The following is a 15,197-nucleotide window of genomic DNA, read 5'->3' as shown; positions in this document are numbered from 1 at the left end:
ATTACTTCAGTTCTCTGGACCCTGCTGTTCTCCTGGATTTCCCCCTAAAGATTAGGTGCTCTTTGAAGATGGAGACTGGCACAGAAAGTCTGGTAGAGTAAAAACAAATAGACATTAAAAAACAAAAGAAAACCCAATGACTATAGCCTGAGAGCTTACTTGCTAGTAAGGTCCCTCTTCTGAACCTCTGTGCCAATCTTCCCAGTTACTTGTTTCTTGTCCCCAAATCAGTACTGCATGTTTACCAGTCTTGGCCCACACCACCTCTCTGTAGTCAGAAGTTGGATAACTTAAGGCAAGAGTTCAAAGGAAAAGATGACTTTAAAAGGGGGAAAAACACAGTGATGTGTGGGAAAACTCCTTTAACCTCGAGGCTTGCCCTTCGGTATACATAGCAAACTCTCTCGCATGGTTTCAGCTCAAGGCTCTTCACTGGCCCTTCACTGTAGGCTCTTGAAGTTTTCGGCTCTATGCTCTTGAGTGCTCTTGGCCTTGCTTCCAGCTCTGAATGCCTCACATCTGATGTCTTGCCACTCTTGTCTGCCTAGTGAAAATCCATGGACTCTTACTTAAGCCTTTCCAGCTCTGCTCCTTCAGATTTAATATTCCCCCTCTTTGTTCTCAATGAGCCTTTAAAACAACTGCTATACATTTGTATTATTTTGTTATTTGTGTAAGGGTTTGTGAAGCACAGATGTGAGCTCCTTAAGGACTTGGCCTAGACCTTTCTGATTTTTAGTGGGCTCCTCTACCACTCCAGATAGGGCTCTCAGCACTTGGGTACTCAGCAGGAGCTCGGTACATCCAGGCAACATACTCTTGGGGCCTTCTGATTGCTGTTGTTCTCACCTGCCTTTCAAGGGCAGATCCTAGAACTACTTTTCCCAATGGCCATCGCACCAGGGCGTCCCGAGTGGGGCAAGAGAGGGTTAGCAGATGATTTCACATTCCAACGCTGCTCGAATGGTGGTGCAGAGGGTCTCGCTTGCCTTTCAGTTTAGCAGGAGCCGGTTCTCCAAATTCCAAATAAACGCAGACAGGTAACTTCCTAATAGGTTTTCCGCGCTTTCGCGACTTAATCCCGCCCTTGCCCTGAAGGTAGCTGCCACGGTTGAGTGGCGAAATGAACGGGCGGCACAGCCAATCATGTTTCGTTCGGCCCGGAAAAGGCGGATCCCGGGAATGTCTTTGACGAAGCGGCGCGGGATTGGCGGGTCCCGAGCCGTCAGCCGTGGCGGGAGTTTTCGGATGTATTGGCGGCGGCCCCGGCAGCAGCAGTTGGGCTGAGCTGGGCCGGCACGGCTGGTGGCGGAACCGGGAAGGCTAAACCACCACACATTCCCGCGCTCACGGCTTGTGGCTTGCATTTCAGCCGCCTTCTTTCCGTCCCCGAGAGCTGCGCAGAAAGATGGATCGGCACCGGCCTCGGCTGCACCACCCGAAGCAGGGCTCGGCCGCCGGAACCCCCTATCCCTCCTCAGCCTCGCTCCGTAGCTGCCGGGAAAGCAAGATGCCGGGCCGGAAGGGTCCTCAGCACCCTCCGCCCAGCGGCGCGGAGGAACCTGGAGAGAAACGCCCCAAGTTTGTAAGTTTCGCCTGGAGCTTTGGTGGGGCAGCTCCTGCAGGGCCGAAGGGCTGCGGCTCAGGTCCCAGGATCCTTCAATTTCATGAAACTCTGACTTGGCCGACAGCCGAGTGGGTGGGTGGGTCCACGGTGTAAACGGGAATGGGTCGGGGGCTACATTTTGTTCTAGATTGCTAGAGCTTCCAGTCTCCTAATAGATTTACGACGACAGGGTCCAGTTCTGTTTGGACCCACTGCCAAATACACTCACTGGTCACTGTGTTGCCCCACATTTGTTCTGGCTGACGTGAAAAGCAGTTCAAATGTGAATGTATTGACGTCACCTAGGTGAACCTTGCATTTTTTTGAGTCGAACTTCTCCCCACCCTTCTGGCTTCCGAGGGTATGAGACATAGCAAAGTGAACTTTTAGGGGGTAGTATTTCTTTTTCTGCTGTAATTTTCCAAGGAGAAACAACAGGTTTTAAAACTTGGCGGGCTATGTAGTCACTGCTGAGGAATGTTTTGTTTATATTGGAAAGAAACTCGCTATTCTGGTTGCTTCTCTTACTTTAACACCCAAGGGAGATGTCATGATCAGCGGTTTGTGAATCTTTTTGTTGGTGTCCACTAGTGAAAGAATAGGCAGTGATGACTGCTTTGTAAAAATGTGTGTAAATAAATCACAGAAGGTTAATAGATTTGGGATAAATCTAACAATTGAAAATTTAATATTTGACCCCTCCATTTAATTAGGAATATGGAGTTATGGAATATAACTTTTTCAGTTTTGGGCACAGTTATACAACACAGCATGTGCCTTCTGTGAACAAATAAATCTCGTTAGGAATTTAAGTCAGGATACATACCTTAAGGGAATAGACATTTGTGGAGCAGGAGTGAGTTGCTAACAATTAAAAGTAACGGTTGAATAAAACTGGGAGCAGAGCTATGAGATGTATCAGAATACTGAAAATGAGGGACAACATGGATTAATTTTTCTAAATTAAGTAGCAAGAGGGCCATAGGACTGGCAGAATTTGCAGGAGGGTCAACTATGTTGTTGATTGTTTTGTTGGTAGAGTTGAGGAACAAATAGGATAGAGTTAAATTGGCGAGGCAGGATTCTAGCCAATATGAGAAGAATCCTGGGGCAATGACTTTTCTTCCTTTTAGAGTCTTTTGTTTGGGTTAATGATGTCATTCCATTTTGTTTCTTCTATGCTCCAGAATACATGAGGTATTTTGAATTTTCGTTTGGATTTTCTGTGACTTCCAGCAAGGCGGTTATGAAAACAGAAGTGAAATAATTAATATTTAGGTTTAGTTTCATTGAAGGATGTATCTACATGATTTGGATTCTAGCTCTTCTCTAGCTCTAGTTTTTCATTTCTTAAGTATGTTGTTTTTATATTTTTTTAATTTTTATTTATTTTTGAGAGAGAGACAGAGCGTGAGCGGGGAGGGGAAAGAGGAGGAGACACAAAATCTGAAGTAGGCTCCAAGCTGTCCACGCAGCTCGCAGCTCGAACTCAAATACAATGAGATCATGACCTGAGCCAAAGTCAGACCCTTAACTGACTGAGCCACCCAGGTGCCACTCTTAAGTATGCTAAAAGGGTTATTGTAAAGATGAAAAGACCTCTAAAAGCAATACTTTGAAGCTTTAAAGTTAATAAACATATCTAAAAATACAGTGTTTATTTTTATTTTTTATTTTTTTTAATGTTTATTTATTTTTGAGAGGGAGAGAGAGCACGTGAGTGAGAGGGGGACAGAGGATCCAAAGCAGGCTCTGTGCTGAGCCACCCAGATGCACCCAGTGTTTGTTTTTAGATAGGAGTCTGATTCGAATCATGTCTTCATAATTAATTTAGAGGTAATTTGGACTGTTTGTAATCCCTGAAACTAATTTAGATACTTATAGTTTCTTTAGCTATATTTTCCATTTCACTAATGCTGTTATCAGAGATAACTTGCTTGGAATATTTAACTTGCTTGGATATTTAATTTAACTTGCTTGGAATATTTAAGTTTAGCAATTACAGTTGCCTGTTGAACAACATGGGTTTAAACTGCACAGGTTAACTTAATGCATGGATTTATTACAGTGCAGTACTGTAAATCTGTTTTTTCTTGCTATTTTCTTAATAACATTTTCTTTTCTCTAGCTTTGTTGTAGGAATACAGTAGATAATATATGAAATATGCCTTAATTGGTTATCAGTAAGGCTTCCAGTCAACAGAAGGCTATTGGTAGTTAAGTTTTTGGGGAGTCATAAGTTATACATGAATTTTTGGCTGTGTGAAGACTGGAGCTTCTAACCGCTGTGTTGATCAAAGTCATTTGCTATGTGACTCTTTTTATTCTTTATTTGATCGTTCTGTTATGTGCACTTTTTGGACTATCTACATTGATTGCACCTGATGGTTTACTACTCTCTCTTCCCATGCTTGTAAGCTCATTGCTTTATCTTAGCCTATCTTCCAAGAGGCATTATGGGCGATGCTTTTCTCAGAGTGCCACTGATTTGGGATCACCTCTACCTGAAGTAGGACTCTTAGGGGGCTTTAACAACTCTAACTCTGTTCCTGGCCTGTGTCTCAGTATGCCAGGCTGAAGGCTGCCTTCTGAGTAGCTCTTCCCAGTCAACCTATTTCACACCTGTTATCAGTCTCACCCTAGTAACTCTTGTTTTGAGGATAGAGACCATCCCTTCCTCACGATATCTTTGCAATGCCTCTACAAGTGATTGTTCTGTAGTTCAGTTTGCTGTACTACTAGATGTCAAGGCACTTCTTGGCTTTTGCTTGAGTTGTTGGGGGCAGCTGTTTTTGACTGGAACAAGCAACAGAGTTTGGTGATACGACAGGAAAGGCGATAATATAGGTGTTTAGCACATTCCACAAAGCTGCAAGCTGGTAGTAGAACTGAGTGGTAAATTGGCCACTTGCTCTGTTCTTGGGTTGGAAGGCATGAGCTCTGGGGCCCACTGAAATCTTGGTTTACTTTAAGCCCTGGTAAAGCAGACCAGTCCTTGTTTTCTACTGTGTGTTTAGTCGTGAGTCTCAAGGTACTGTTGCCTTGTGTATACAAGTTTGTAGTATAGAATTTCTCCCTATAGATCTGTGTAAACAGAAATTCATCTGTTGTGAGTGTAGGACAGTTTGGCCACACAAGAAATCCACTACTTTGGGGCTGCTTGTGAACTAACCGACTTGATTTCAGTAGAAAATATGGCAAGCAGTGAGTATTGAGATGCTGAGGCTAGTAACCGGGGACAGGATGAAACCATAGGAGATTGGCAGGCCAAGGCAGGTACCTGGATGAAGGCTTTGCGAAGGTAGATAGAGTTCAGTAGGATCATGAAGTTTTGTCCTGCCGTAGGTCACACTCATAGTACCTGAGCCTGAGTCCTGTTTCCCTTGTAGAACAGAACAAAACAGTTGCCCTACTTGATGCTGGGCGCTTCAGTCCTACTCTTACCAACACACAGTGCACAAAGTGGTGGCCCCCATATCTGTGTTGAGAGCAGGATGTGTGGCTTCCGGAGAAGCCGTGGGTCAATGTTTTGACAGGAGGCCTGTATGTTTGGTGGTCCCAGTTGGCAGAGTGACTCTTCTTTTTAATTAGGAATATCCTTTAAAAGTTGTCACAGACTTTGGTGTAAATCTTGCATCTAATCTTATACTTTCCATTGAACAGATTGTTCATTATTGTTTAATTATGTCATTACTGTACCTTCAATTTTGGTTGTGAGAGATATTTCACCCTGTTCAGTAATATATATGTGTCTACCATTTTGGACATCATTACTAGTAACAGTTACTTTAATAAATGAACGAAGCTCTGTTCCAGGTACCATATATGTGTGTGTGTGTGTGTGTGTGTGTGTGTATGCCATATATGTGTATATCAACTCCTTTAACCCTTACAACAACCCTATGAGGTATATGGTATTATTAGTCTTGTTTGCTGGATGGAAAAAGCAAAATACAGAGGTTGAATTGCCTGAGGTCACACAACTGCCTGTTGCTGAGGACAGGATTTGAACCTTGGCAAGCTGTCTCCTACATTCTTAGTCACTGTCCTGTATTGCTCTTCTGTGCTGTTGGGAATTTTAACCTTTACTACTTGTCTCACTCAAGAGCCATTAAAAATAGTAATACCTTTAATGAGTACAGAATTAGTGATTTCCTGATCACAGGCAGGTTGTGAGGTGGCAGGAGGAATCCAGTGGGAGAACTATTGGAGGAGGGGCAACTGAAATTGGAGTAGGCATGATGGGATTAGTGCATGGCCACCTCTTGGCTTTGGGTTCGTTTGGAGGCAGCTGTGGCAGGCTGAAAACTGACACCCCCCCCCCCCCCCCCATAGAAGATAACCAGGTCTTAATCCCTGAAACCTGTGAATGTTGCCTGCCATTGCAACAAAAAGATTTTTAAATTAAGGGTTTTAAAATGGGGAGATGACTCTGGATTACCGGGCTGGGCCCTACATGCAAACAAACATAGGTGTCCTTGTAAGAGGGAGGCAGGGGGAAATTTGACTATAGAAGAGGAGAATGTCATGTGACTCAAAGGCAGAGGTTAGTGGTGCAGCCACAAGCCAGAGAATGCTGTCAGCCCTAAGAAACCAGAGGAAGAAAAGAATTGGTTTCCTCTAGAGCTTCCGAGGGAGAGCGGGACTGCTAACACCTTGGTTGGAGCCCAGTGAAACTGATTTCTGACTTCAGGCTTCCAGCACTGAGAGAATACATTTTTGTTCTGAGCCATTAAGTTTGTAGGAATTTGTTTTGGCAGCCACAGGAAATGAACACAACAGGTGTAGTTATGAGGGTGACCATGTTAGAAGGTTTGGTTTACCAGTTCATCCATGTGTATTTTAGGAGAACTGTCAGATTCACCTAAATGTCTTCCTTTTGGTAACATTTTCTTTTGGACCGTGATTTGGGGGGATATAAGATAACAGTTTGGTCCTCTGGAACAGCAGCTAGAACTTGATTCCAACTTGTTCTGCTGCCTCATTTTCGAAGTTGCTAGAAAGCTGAGAAAAATGTGGAATTATTTTTGTGTGCCTTTTGAATTTATTTCTTCATTGTGTCCTCAGCTAAAGTGATACTTTCAGTTGTATTAGAGTTAAATTGTCAGAATCGGAGGCAGTGTTCTTATTTGGGCACTTGAGTGTTATATCAAGATTCCAACTAACCCATCTGACACTGAAACCTTCATAAGGTAAGATCATTTATTTTCTTCAGGCCAGTCTTTTAAGTAAATTGCCTGAATTGTCCCAGGCTTTTGTTTTTTTCCTGACAGAGGAAAAGAAGTTTTCTCTGTTGGTTAATATATAATTTATCAAAAGCTACCAAAATATATAAAGTGGCTTTTGGGAGTATGTTTAGCTGCTGAAAATAGATGATATATGGTAGTTATTACTTCTGGATCACTCTGGATCTTTTTTTTTTTTTTTTTTTTTTTTTTTGGTGGGTAAAAAGGGGTGGGAGTAGGGATAATTGTCTCAGATTTAGAGCAAGGCTTAATTGCTTTTTTTCAAAGACTCATGTCTTTAATTACGAAGCAAGCAAACTGACATACATTTATTACACTGTGGAACCTTGCATCTCATCTAGTCTGTCTTGTAGCAATTGCTTCTGAACAGATGTTACCTGAAACACCTTTGTGCAGTTGGTAGAATGCTAAAATTTGTCATGCTTTTATTATTGTTGTCGTGAATTAACTCTACTTTATGGCATAACTTTATTGCTGTGTCCTAGAATCTTTATATATTTATTGCCTTATAAATTGGATTTAAAATTGGCTTTTTATATAGAATGTAAATTAACATGTGTATAACTTGTTTATGCTTGCAGAATAATACAAGACAAAACTGCTATGTATTATCCGAATGTAATTGTCTTTAACTCAGCACATAGTATCCTCCAAGCTAGGCATGTCGTGAACGCCACAGAATATGCTTACTGTCACACTCTGCTTGTTTATCCCAGAAACTAATTTGACTTTTAGGTCTATAAAATATAGATTAAGCGTAACCTTTTACTTCATGGGATATTAAGGATCAAAGCATGAGCTTTCTTTGAACAGGATCTACAAAGGTAACTTTTCTCGCAGTAGCAGCAGGGTGGCATTGAAATACCTTCCCGTCGGGAGTAATTTTCTCAAATAGCAAATCAAATAATCGTTATTAACTTAGGGGAGGATTTGAGAGTTTCAATAAGTTAAGTTTTGGTGCTGGAATATTTCAGTTACTAGCTAATTAATGAAAACTGTTCGGAAATGCTTGTCATAGATTTGATTCTTCAAAAAGATCCACTGCTATCCTTTTGTACAGCTTTTTATAGAAAAGGCACCGTGAATAGCATTTATGAGCAGGGACCCGGACCGCTTTTAGAGTTTGAATCCTAGCTATATGATGCATTACTTGGGCAAGTTACTTCTCTCCATGCCTCCGTCGCCTCAGGTGCAAAATGGGATTGTTGGGAAGATTAAAGGTTACTGCCTGATGGACCTAGAATAGTACCTGGCTCATTGTAACTGCTACGTAAATATTTGCCGTTTATAGGATTGTTGCTGCTGTCATCGTTAGTATTACTAGCAGTAGTACAATCTTTTTCTAGATCGTAGGGCGTTGGGGATATTATGCTGCATATTTGAATTACTTTCCTATGCTGGAAACTCCTAACGGGGTCAGGCTTTTTCCTCATAGTGTGGTGGAGGCGGAGTCGTCCCATTCTCAGTTCTTATCCCGGCATGCCAGGTGCCATTCGGGTTGATGCAGACTTCTGATTGTGATGGCTGGATGGTCAGAGCAAATTGCTGAAGCTTTCGGAGGGGAGGGGGTTATGGTTTTATGTGTAAAATGCGGATCATGAAACTCTGACATCTGCGTGCAGATGAAACTTAGAAAAGAAACCTACAAAGGAAACAACCTCAAACTTAGAAAAAAATCCTTGTGCTACTCCAATGTGGACTTGAATGATAATAAAAATAATGTTGCTTATATATGTATAGATATAAAACTAAAAATATAACTCCTTATGCTTATGGCGCTTTTACAACTATAAAACTCAAACAGATTTACATATAAAACCAAAAACAAAACTATAAAACCAATAAAATTCAAATGAACAACAACATTAATTTAATGTGATTGATGATGATGTTTCGCTGAAATTAAGTCATCAGTGTTGGATTTAATAGTGGAAAGATATGTGTATGGCTTGCTGTTTTCCTTTTTGCCTGCTAGAGTCTTGGATGGAAATGGAATCCCAGAGGCTGAGGAAGCAAAGTACAGTGATAAATCCAAAGACTCAGCCCCACACTGGGTAGAGACCTGTCATCTGACATCACTGTCTCTTTCACAAGATCTTAACTTGAGGCTCTGAGTGAAATGGTGAACTCTTATAAACTTGTTTATGATTAAAAATATATATATAAATCTAAAAAAAATATAGCCATATGTACATATTTTCTAGTAAGTTGTATGAAACTGTTGAAACAGGGCAGAAAGAATCGCACCCAAGACCACCAGCATCTATATTCGTTTTTCTCTTGAAATTTAACTTGCCATAGCTCTAAGTACATGGTTCCTTGAATAGTGTCATTTTGGAGTTATAGACAACTTAATTCCTCCTATGTAGAGGAGATTGTGAACACCTATGTAGCATGATTGATGTTGTTTGGCTTCTTCTAATGCCCTGTGGTAGTACACACACATAGCAGTGTGGATACCAGAAGTGCCTGGTGGAAGGAGCATGATCGTAGAGTGGCCATTCAGATTGTCCAGATTATGCTTCTTTCACTTCAGATGTTTAAGATAATCTTGGAAAAATACAAAATTTAAAAAGCCTAGTGGACCTGGAGAGTCTGTGAAGAGAACTGTAGACCTTGGCTTCAGGAATCCAAGAGCTGATGTAAGTCAAGAAGTTAGAGTACTTGAACCAGGCCAACGTTTTTGTACCTTTAGTTTTTCACTAGTGATGAGCTAGAAGTAACTAGTAAATGTTTATCAGTTGTGAAGGATGTTTAACAATATGCTTCATAACAGTTTACTTCTCTTTTTTTAAATGTTTATTTTTCAGAGAGAGAGAGAGTGCGCGCGCATGTGTGAGACAGAGAGCACACAAGCAGGGGAGGGGCAGAGAGAGGGGGACAGAGGATCCAAAGCTGGATCCCTGCTGTCAGCAAAAAGCCTGATGCAGGCTCCAACTCATGAACCCTGAGATCATGACTGAGCCGAAGTCGGATGCTTAACTGACTGAGCCATCCAGGTGCCCCAAAACAGTTTACTTCTAAATAATTTATTGAGGGTAAAAAAAAAAAAAATATATATATATGTATATATATCTATATATGTGTGTGTGTGTATATATATATATATATATATACACACACATATATATTTTAACTTCAAAGGAAATGTTTACTCTCTAATATATATATGTAGTCATATAATAATACAATATATTACAATACAATATATATTCATATAATAATATATATATAAAATCATACAAAAGAGGTATATAGAACACGATGTACTCTCCAATAAGCTTCAGAAATGAAACTGTATAAATCCTATTAAAATGTCTGTTTTCTCCCTTCCTATCAATATCTCCTTGTAATCTTTGCTCTTTATTTTCTTGAGGTAAAGGGCTTACAGGGCTTTTTGTTTATTTCATGAGGGACCTTCATGGGTTAAAGATGGCTAAATACCTGTTCAACTCTCCAAGGATATTATTGCTAATTCTAGGTTATTCTGGAGGTTAAAAAAGAAAAGTACATGCTTCTTTTGGAGTTATGATGTAGAATTTCTTGAAACTCTTAGTAAGATACATGGATTAGTCTAATTGTAACATCCATAATAGTGCATTTATAAGGCTTATTTTATTATAAAGTATCTTCCCAGGATGTGGGAGTTTATCCTGTAATTGCTGCATTTTTCTGAGGTGGGTTGTTTATTTGGGCATCCTAAAATGAAACTATGCAGCATTCAGTTTTTAACTAGGATTTACGAATTGGTGACATTAATTATGGATTGTACTGTAGTATTAAACTGTTTTGTGGATCAAATCCTTGGGTAGAATGCAATTTATAAGGACAATTACAATTCATTTCTAATGAAAAATTTGACAGTCTGAGAAATGAACATGAAAAACAGAATGCACTTAATCTGCAATCAGAAATTCAATGTGACAGTTTCATCTCTTCGTAGAAGGTGATGGTCTCCAATTAGCACCATGCTCTAACCAGTCAGCCTCTCTTCTGAGGGTATTATTTTGCTGTTATGGATATGTTATCTTGAACCTGCTTTCATTTACTTTATGCATGTGTTTGTGAGCTTTTGGAAGTCACTCTTCCTCTCTGTAATGCTTGGCATAGGCTTGAGCTTACTCCCAGTAGGTTTATGATGCTTCGCTAATTGGAAATCTATGCAGAACTACTCTTGTAACCTTACACCACCTGGTTCATTAATCTAGTCATGATTAACTCAAATTGAAATGTTATTGATATACCCTAAATGTCTATTTCTTTTTATAAAAGATTTCAGTGGTGGTGGGCAAGGGCATGTAAACGTTACCAGAAACAAATCTGGGTCACTGGAGAACTGGGCCTGCCAATTTGGGCTCCTTTGGGGGCCTGGCAATGTGGCTTTAGAGCCCTATGGTGGTAAAAAGGGCTCAGGATGGATTCAATGGATTCAAATATGGCTGTGTATCCTTGGGCAAATTAATTAACTTCTGTGCCTCAGTTTTCCTATCTGTGAAATGGATTAGATGATGACAGTATGTCCACTTACAGATTGTTGTAAGGATTGCTTGAGGTAATGCGTGTTACAGTAGTTTGGGCACAGTGCCTAGCAGTTAATACATGACAGCTATTATGAGTTTTACTCTTTTGATTTTTTCTCAGATACCAAAGTAGGGGAATCTCATCTGTAGGACTGAATTCTCTAGGGCTGGTCATTTTGAAGGGCATGTGACAGGATGTCAGTTATCAGCAGCATTTTGACCATTCTTTTTAGCTTCTCACCTCCCTTTTTCCCTACGCTCCTGTTGGACACCTGCTTTGTGTCCAGAGACCCAACTTGACCTTAATTGTGGTGGGGAACACACCAGGAGGTTTGGGTCCTGGACATATCCCCCCCATACCCTTTCTGTTTCATCTAGATCTCCAGCCCCATGACCTTGCCTCTCTTTCTTTCTCTGTCAGCTTCCCGCTGACATTTGCTCCACACTGTAGCCACACTCCGTAAAAGTAACCCTGGACCTCCTTTTGAACTAGGATGCCTTCACATTCCTTGCCTCCTCAAAGCCGAGGTAGGGTAGAATGTAAATAAATAATAAGACCTCTGACTTCCTTGTTCTGTGCCTCAGATCTCCAAGCCTAGAGCAACCTGACAGGCTCTCTGTGTCTTCACTGGGCCGCTGCATCAGGGTGGAAACCTTCCCAGCTATGTGAACTGATTCCCTAACATTCAGTGTCTCTGGGCCCCGTTGATTAGCTGGGTCCTGAAAGCTGCTCAATAATCATCATCATCACAATAGCTACATTTATTCAGCTCTCACAGTGGGCTGGGCACGATTTTAATCACTTAATCCTAATTCACTGCTTTGAAGTGGGCACTCTCAGCACCCTTGTGTTGGACCTGATGGAACTGAGGCACAGGAGGAGGGCTCTGGGGACTTTCCTGAGGTGCCACAGCTGGGAATAGGGAGCGGTGGATATCGGCACACACAGTCTAACTCCAGAGTCCTGGCTTTGAACTAGCTCTTTGGTTACCTTCTTTTCCATTTCTCTTGACTTTTATGCTAAACCATTATCATCACTCTCTTTCCCTTCACTATGGGCCTGATCCTTTTTTTGTTGTAAATAGTTTTTTTTTAAACTGAAAAAGTAGTGTGTGCACTTCTTAAAAAGCCCACGAATTTAAGATTACAGAGTGAGATTCACTGAGACTTCCTTACATCCCAGGCGACCAATTCAGCTTTTTCCCGTACAGAGGCCACGGTGACTTCTATTATTTTCTTTTGTATCCTTTAATGATATTCTGTGTGTGTGTGTGTGTGTGTGTGTAAAATACCCACTTGTATCCACACGGGAACATTCCACAGCGTTCCCTTAAAAGATCTTAGAGATGGTTACCCCTGACTCTTAGCACTCACCTTGACACCCTCTTCAGAGAGAAAATAAAGGACATTTTGCTTGAACTTGCTCAATTTCCTGCTGTCTGCACCTGTAATCTTCTATATCTGCAACTCTTCCTCCTCTCCCCTCCAATATCCACAGAAGAAATGTCTGTGTTCCTGTTCAAGGTTAATCCCTTTACCACCGTTCTTGCCCCAGTCCTGTTCCATTAGGTATGTTTCACTCCTTAGAGGTTGCATTCTCTAAGAATGTTCCAGTGTCTTCCATTATAAAAGAAAAAGCAGAAGCAAAACCAGCTTTCCTCTCCAACTTTCCCTTGACCTCTTTTCCCCTGCTGAATATGATCGATGCTCTGCTTCCTTCCCTTGTTGCCAAATTCTGTCAATTAGTTCTTTTCATTTGTTCAGTAAATATTTGAATGTTCTTTATACCGTATAGCACAGGTAGTTACAATTTATTCCTTGACTTTAAAAGGCTAATATTCAGTCTGGTATGAAGAGAAGTGTGAACCAACGGGTGGGAAGTGTTATTGAGGAGTCCATTTTGTGTAATCTTGAAGGACTCAGGCTCTGAAATTCACCTGAGTTTGAATCCTCGCTCTGTATTTGATAGCTGTGTGACCTTGGAAAATTACTACGTTTTTCTCTGTTTGTTTCTTCATCTATAAAATGGGAACATTAGTACCTATGTTATATATTACATATGATGATTCAGGGTGTTAGAATGGGGGTTAACACATAAGTACTAAACAGCTCTTACCTTTTTCTACTATTATGATGGCATTGGCAAAGGGTGGAGAGCGCTCATTGAGGAAGGAAGCCACTTCCCATTGGTTTCTCAACCTTGCCTTTGCTTCTGTTCATTCCACTAAAATTGCTTTGGCAGATCGACAATTGCCAACTTGGTGACTGATTTTTCAAATTTCATCTTCTTCACACTATTAGCACTGATAATGCTGATTATCTGTCTCTTCTGATCTTTGCTCATCACTCCTGGCACCCTTTTATTTTCATTTTTTTTAATGTTTATTTTTGAGAGAGAGAGTGAGGGAGAGCAAGCGCATAGTCAGGCGAGGGGCAGAGAGATAGGGAGAGAGAGAGTCCCAAGTAGGCTCCACTCTCAGTGCAAAGTCCAGTGTGGGGCTCAATCCCACGAACTGTGAGATAATGACCTAAGCCTAAGTCAAGAGTTGGACGCTTAACCAGCTGAGCCACCCAGGTGTGCCCTTTGCACCCTTTTAAATTAGTGTTCTCAGGTACTGTCTCAGATCATCATCTTCCATTTTATACCTCCTTTCAGCATGATCTTGTCCATTTCTTTAGCTTTTACTACTACTTAGATCAGTGTTTTTTCAGAACTTTCTTTGATGATATAAATATTCTGTTCTGCTATGTCCAGTTTGCTAGTCACTAGCTCTATGAGCTGACTTTTTAATTTGGTTTAATTTGAATTAACTAGCCATGTGTAAACTAGTGGCCAATGACAAACTTTGACCTACATTCATTTTAAAGGGTCTGCCTGTGGTCTTCAGCGTCTTCTCCTATAAGTCAGACTGCCTACAGTGATGTGACGAGTTATTCCTGTTGGATAACATGCACATCTCATTCTGCAAAGATGATGTACTTTCATAGCCTCTGATGCCACCATTAGTGAAAGGTTTATGAGCAAAACAACATCAGCAATGACAGAAACGGGTGTGAGGTCACACCTGATAGAATGGTTGTCATCAAGAAGACGAGATAACAAGTGTTGGTGAGGATGTAGAGGGAACCCTTGTGCCCTGTTGTGGGGACTGTAAATTGGAGCCGCCACGATGGAAAACATTGTGGAGACGCCTCAACAAATTGTAAATAGGACTATATAATTCAGCAGTCCCACAGGATGTATATCCAAAGGAAATGAAATCAAGATCTCAAAGAGATATCTTCACTCCCATGTTTATGGTAGCATTATTCACGATAGCCAAGATATGGAAGCAATCTAAGTGTCAACAAATGAATGGATAAAAGAAGATGCAGTATATGTATACACACACACTGGACTATTTTTCAGCCATGAGAAAGAAGGAAATCCTACTTTTTGTGACAGCATGGATGGACTTTGATGACATTATGCTTAGGGCGATAAGCTGGAAAGAGAAAGACAGATAGTCTATGATAACACTTACAATGTAGCCTCTAAAAAAGCCACACTTGTACAAACAGAAAGAGGAATGGTGGTTACCAGGGGCCGGGAATTGGGAAGGATGGGGGAATTGGGGAGAGGTTAAAGACTACAAATTTCCAAGTAAAACGTAAGTTCTAGATCTTTAATGCACCGTTTAGTGATTATAGTCAACAATACTATATTATATACCCCCAAATTGCTAAGAGACTGCATCTTAAATGTTTTCAGTACAAAAAATAAGTGACAATTATGTGCTGTGATAGAGGTATTAGCTAACGCCACGGCAGTAATCATTGCAATAT

General features: G+C 40.9%; 1 protein-coding gene across 3 annotated transcripts in view; it reads left to right on the top strand.

Annotated features, from left to right (window-relative positions):
- Positions 1–1,259: 1,259 nt before the first annotated feature.
- Positions 1,260–15,197, top strand: part of DIAPH3 (diaphanous related formin 3) — a 506,099-nt gene continuing 492,161 nt past the window's right edge. Inside the window, exon 1 of one of the 3 annotated variants that reach the window (XM_045053868.1) lies at positions 1,260–1,585. In XM_045053868.1, coding sequence (XP_044909803.1) covers positions 1,409–1,585 — 177 coding nt within the window. In that variant the 5' untranslated portion in view covers positions 1,260–1,408. The remainder of the gene's footprint in view (positions 1,586–15,197) is intronic. The other 2 variants (XM_006927330.5, XM_045053865.1) reach the window with 2 other exon arrangements.

The sequence above is a fragment of the Felis catus genome, chromosome A1, assembly GCF_018350175.1.
Source record: "Felis catus isolate Fca126 chromosome A1, F.catus_Fca126_mat1.0, whole genome shotgun sequence".
NCBI lineage: Eukaryota > Metazoa > Chordata > Mammalia > Carnivora > Felidae > Felis > Felis catus.
This window is presented reverse-complemented; position numbering and strand designations above follow the sequence as displayed.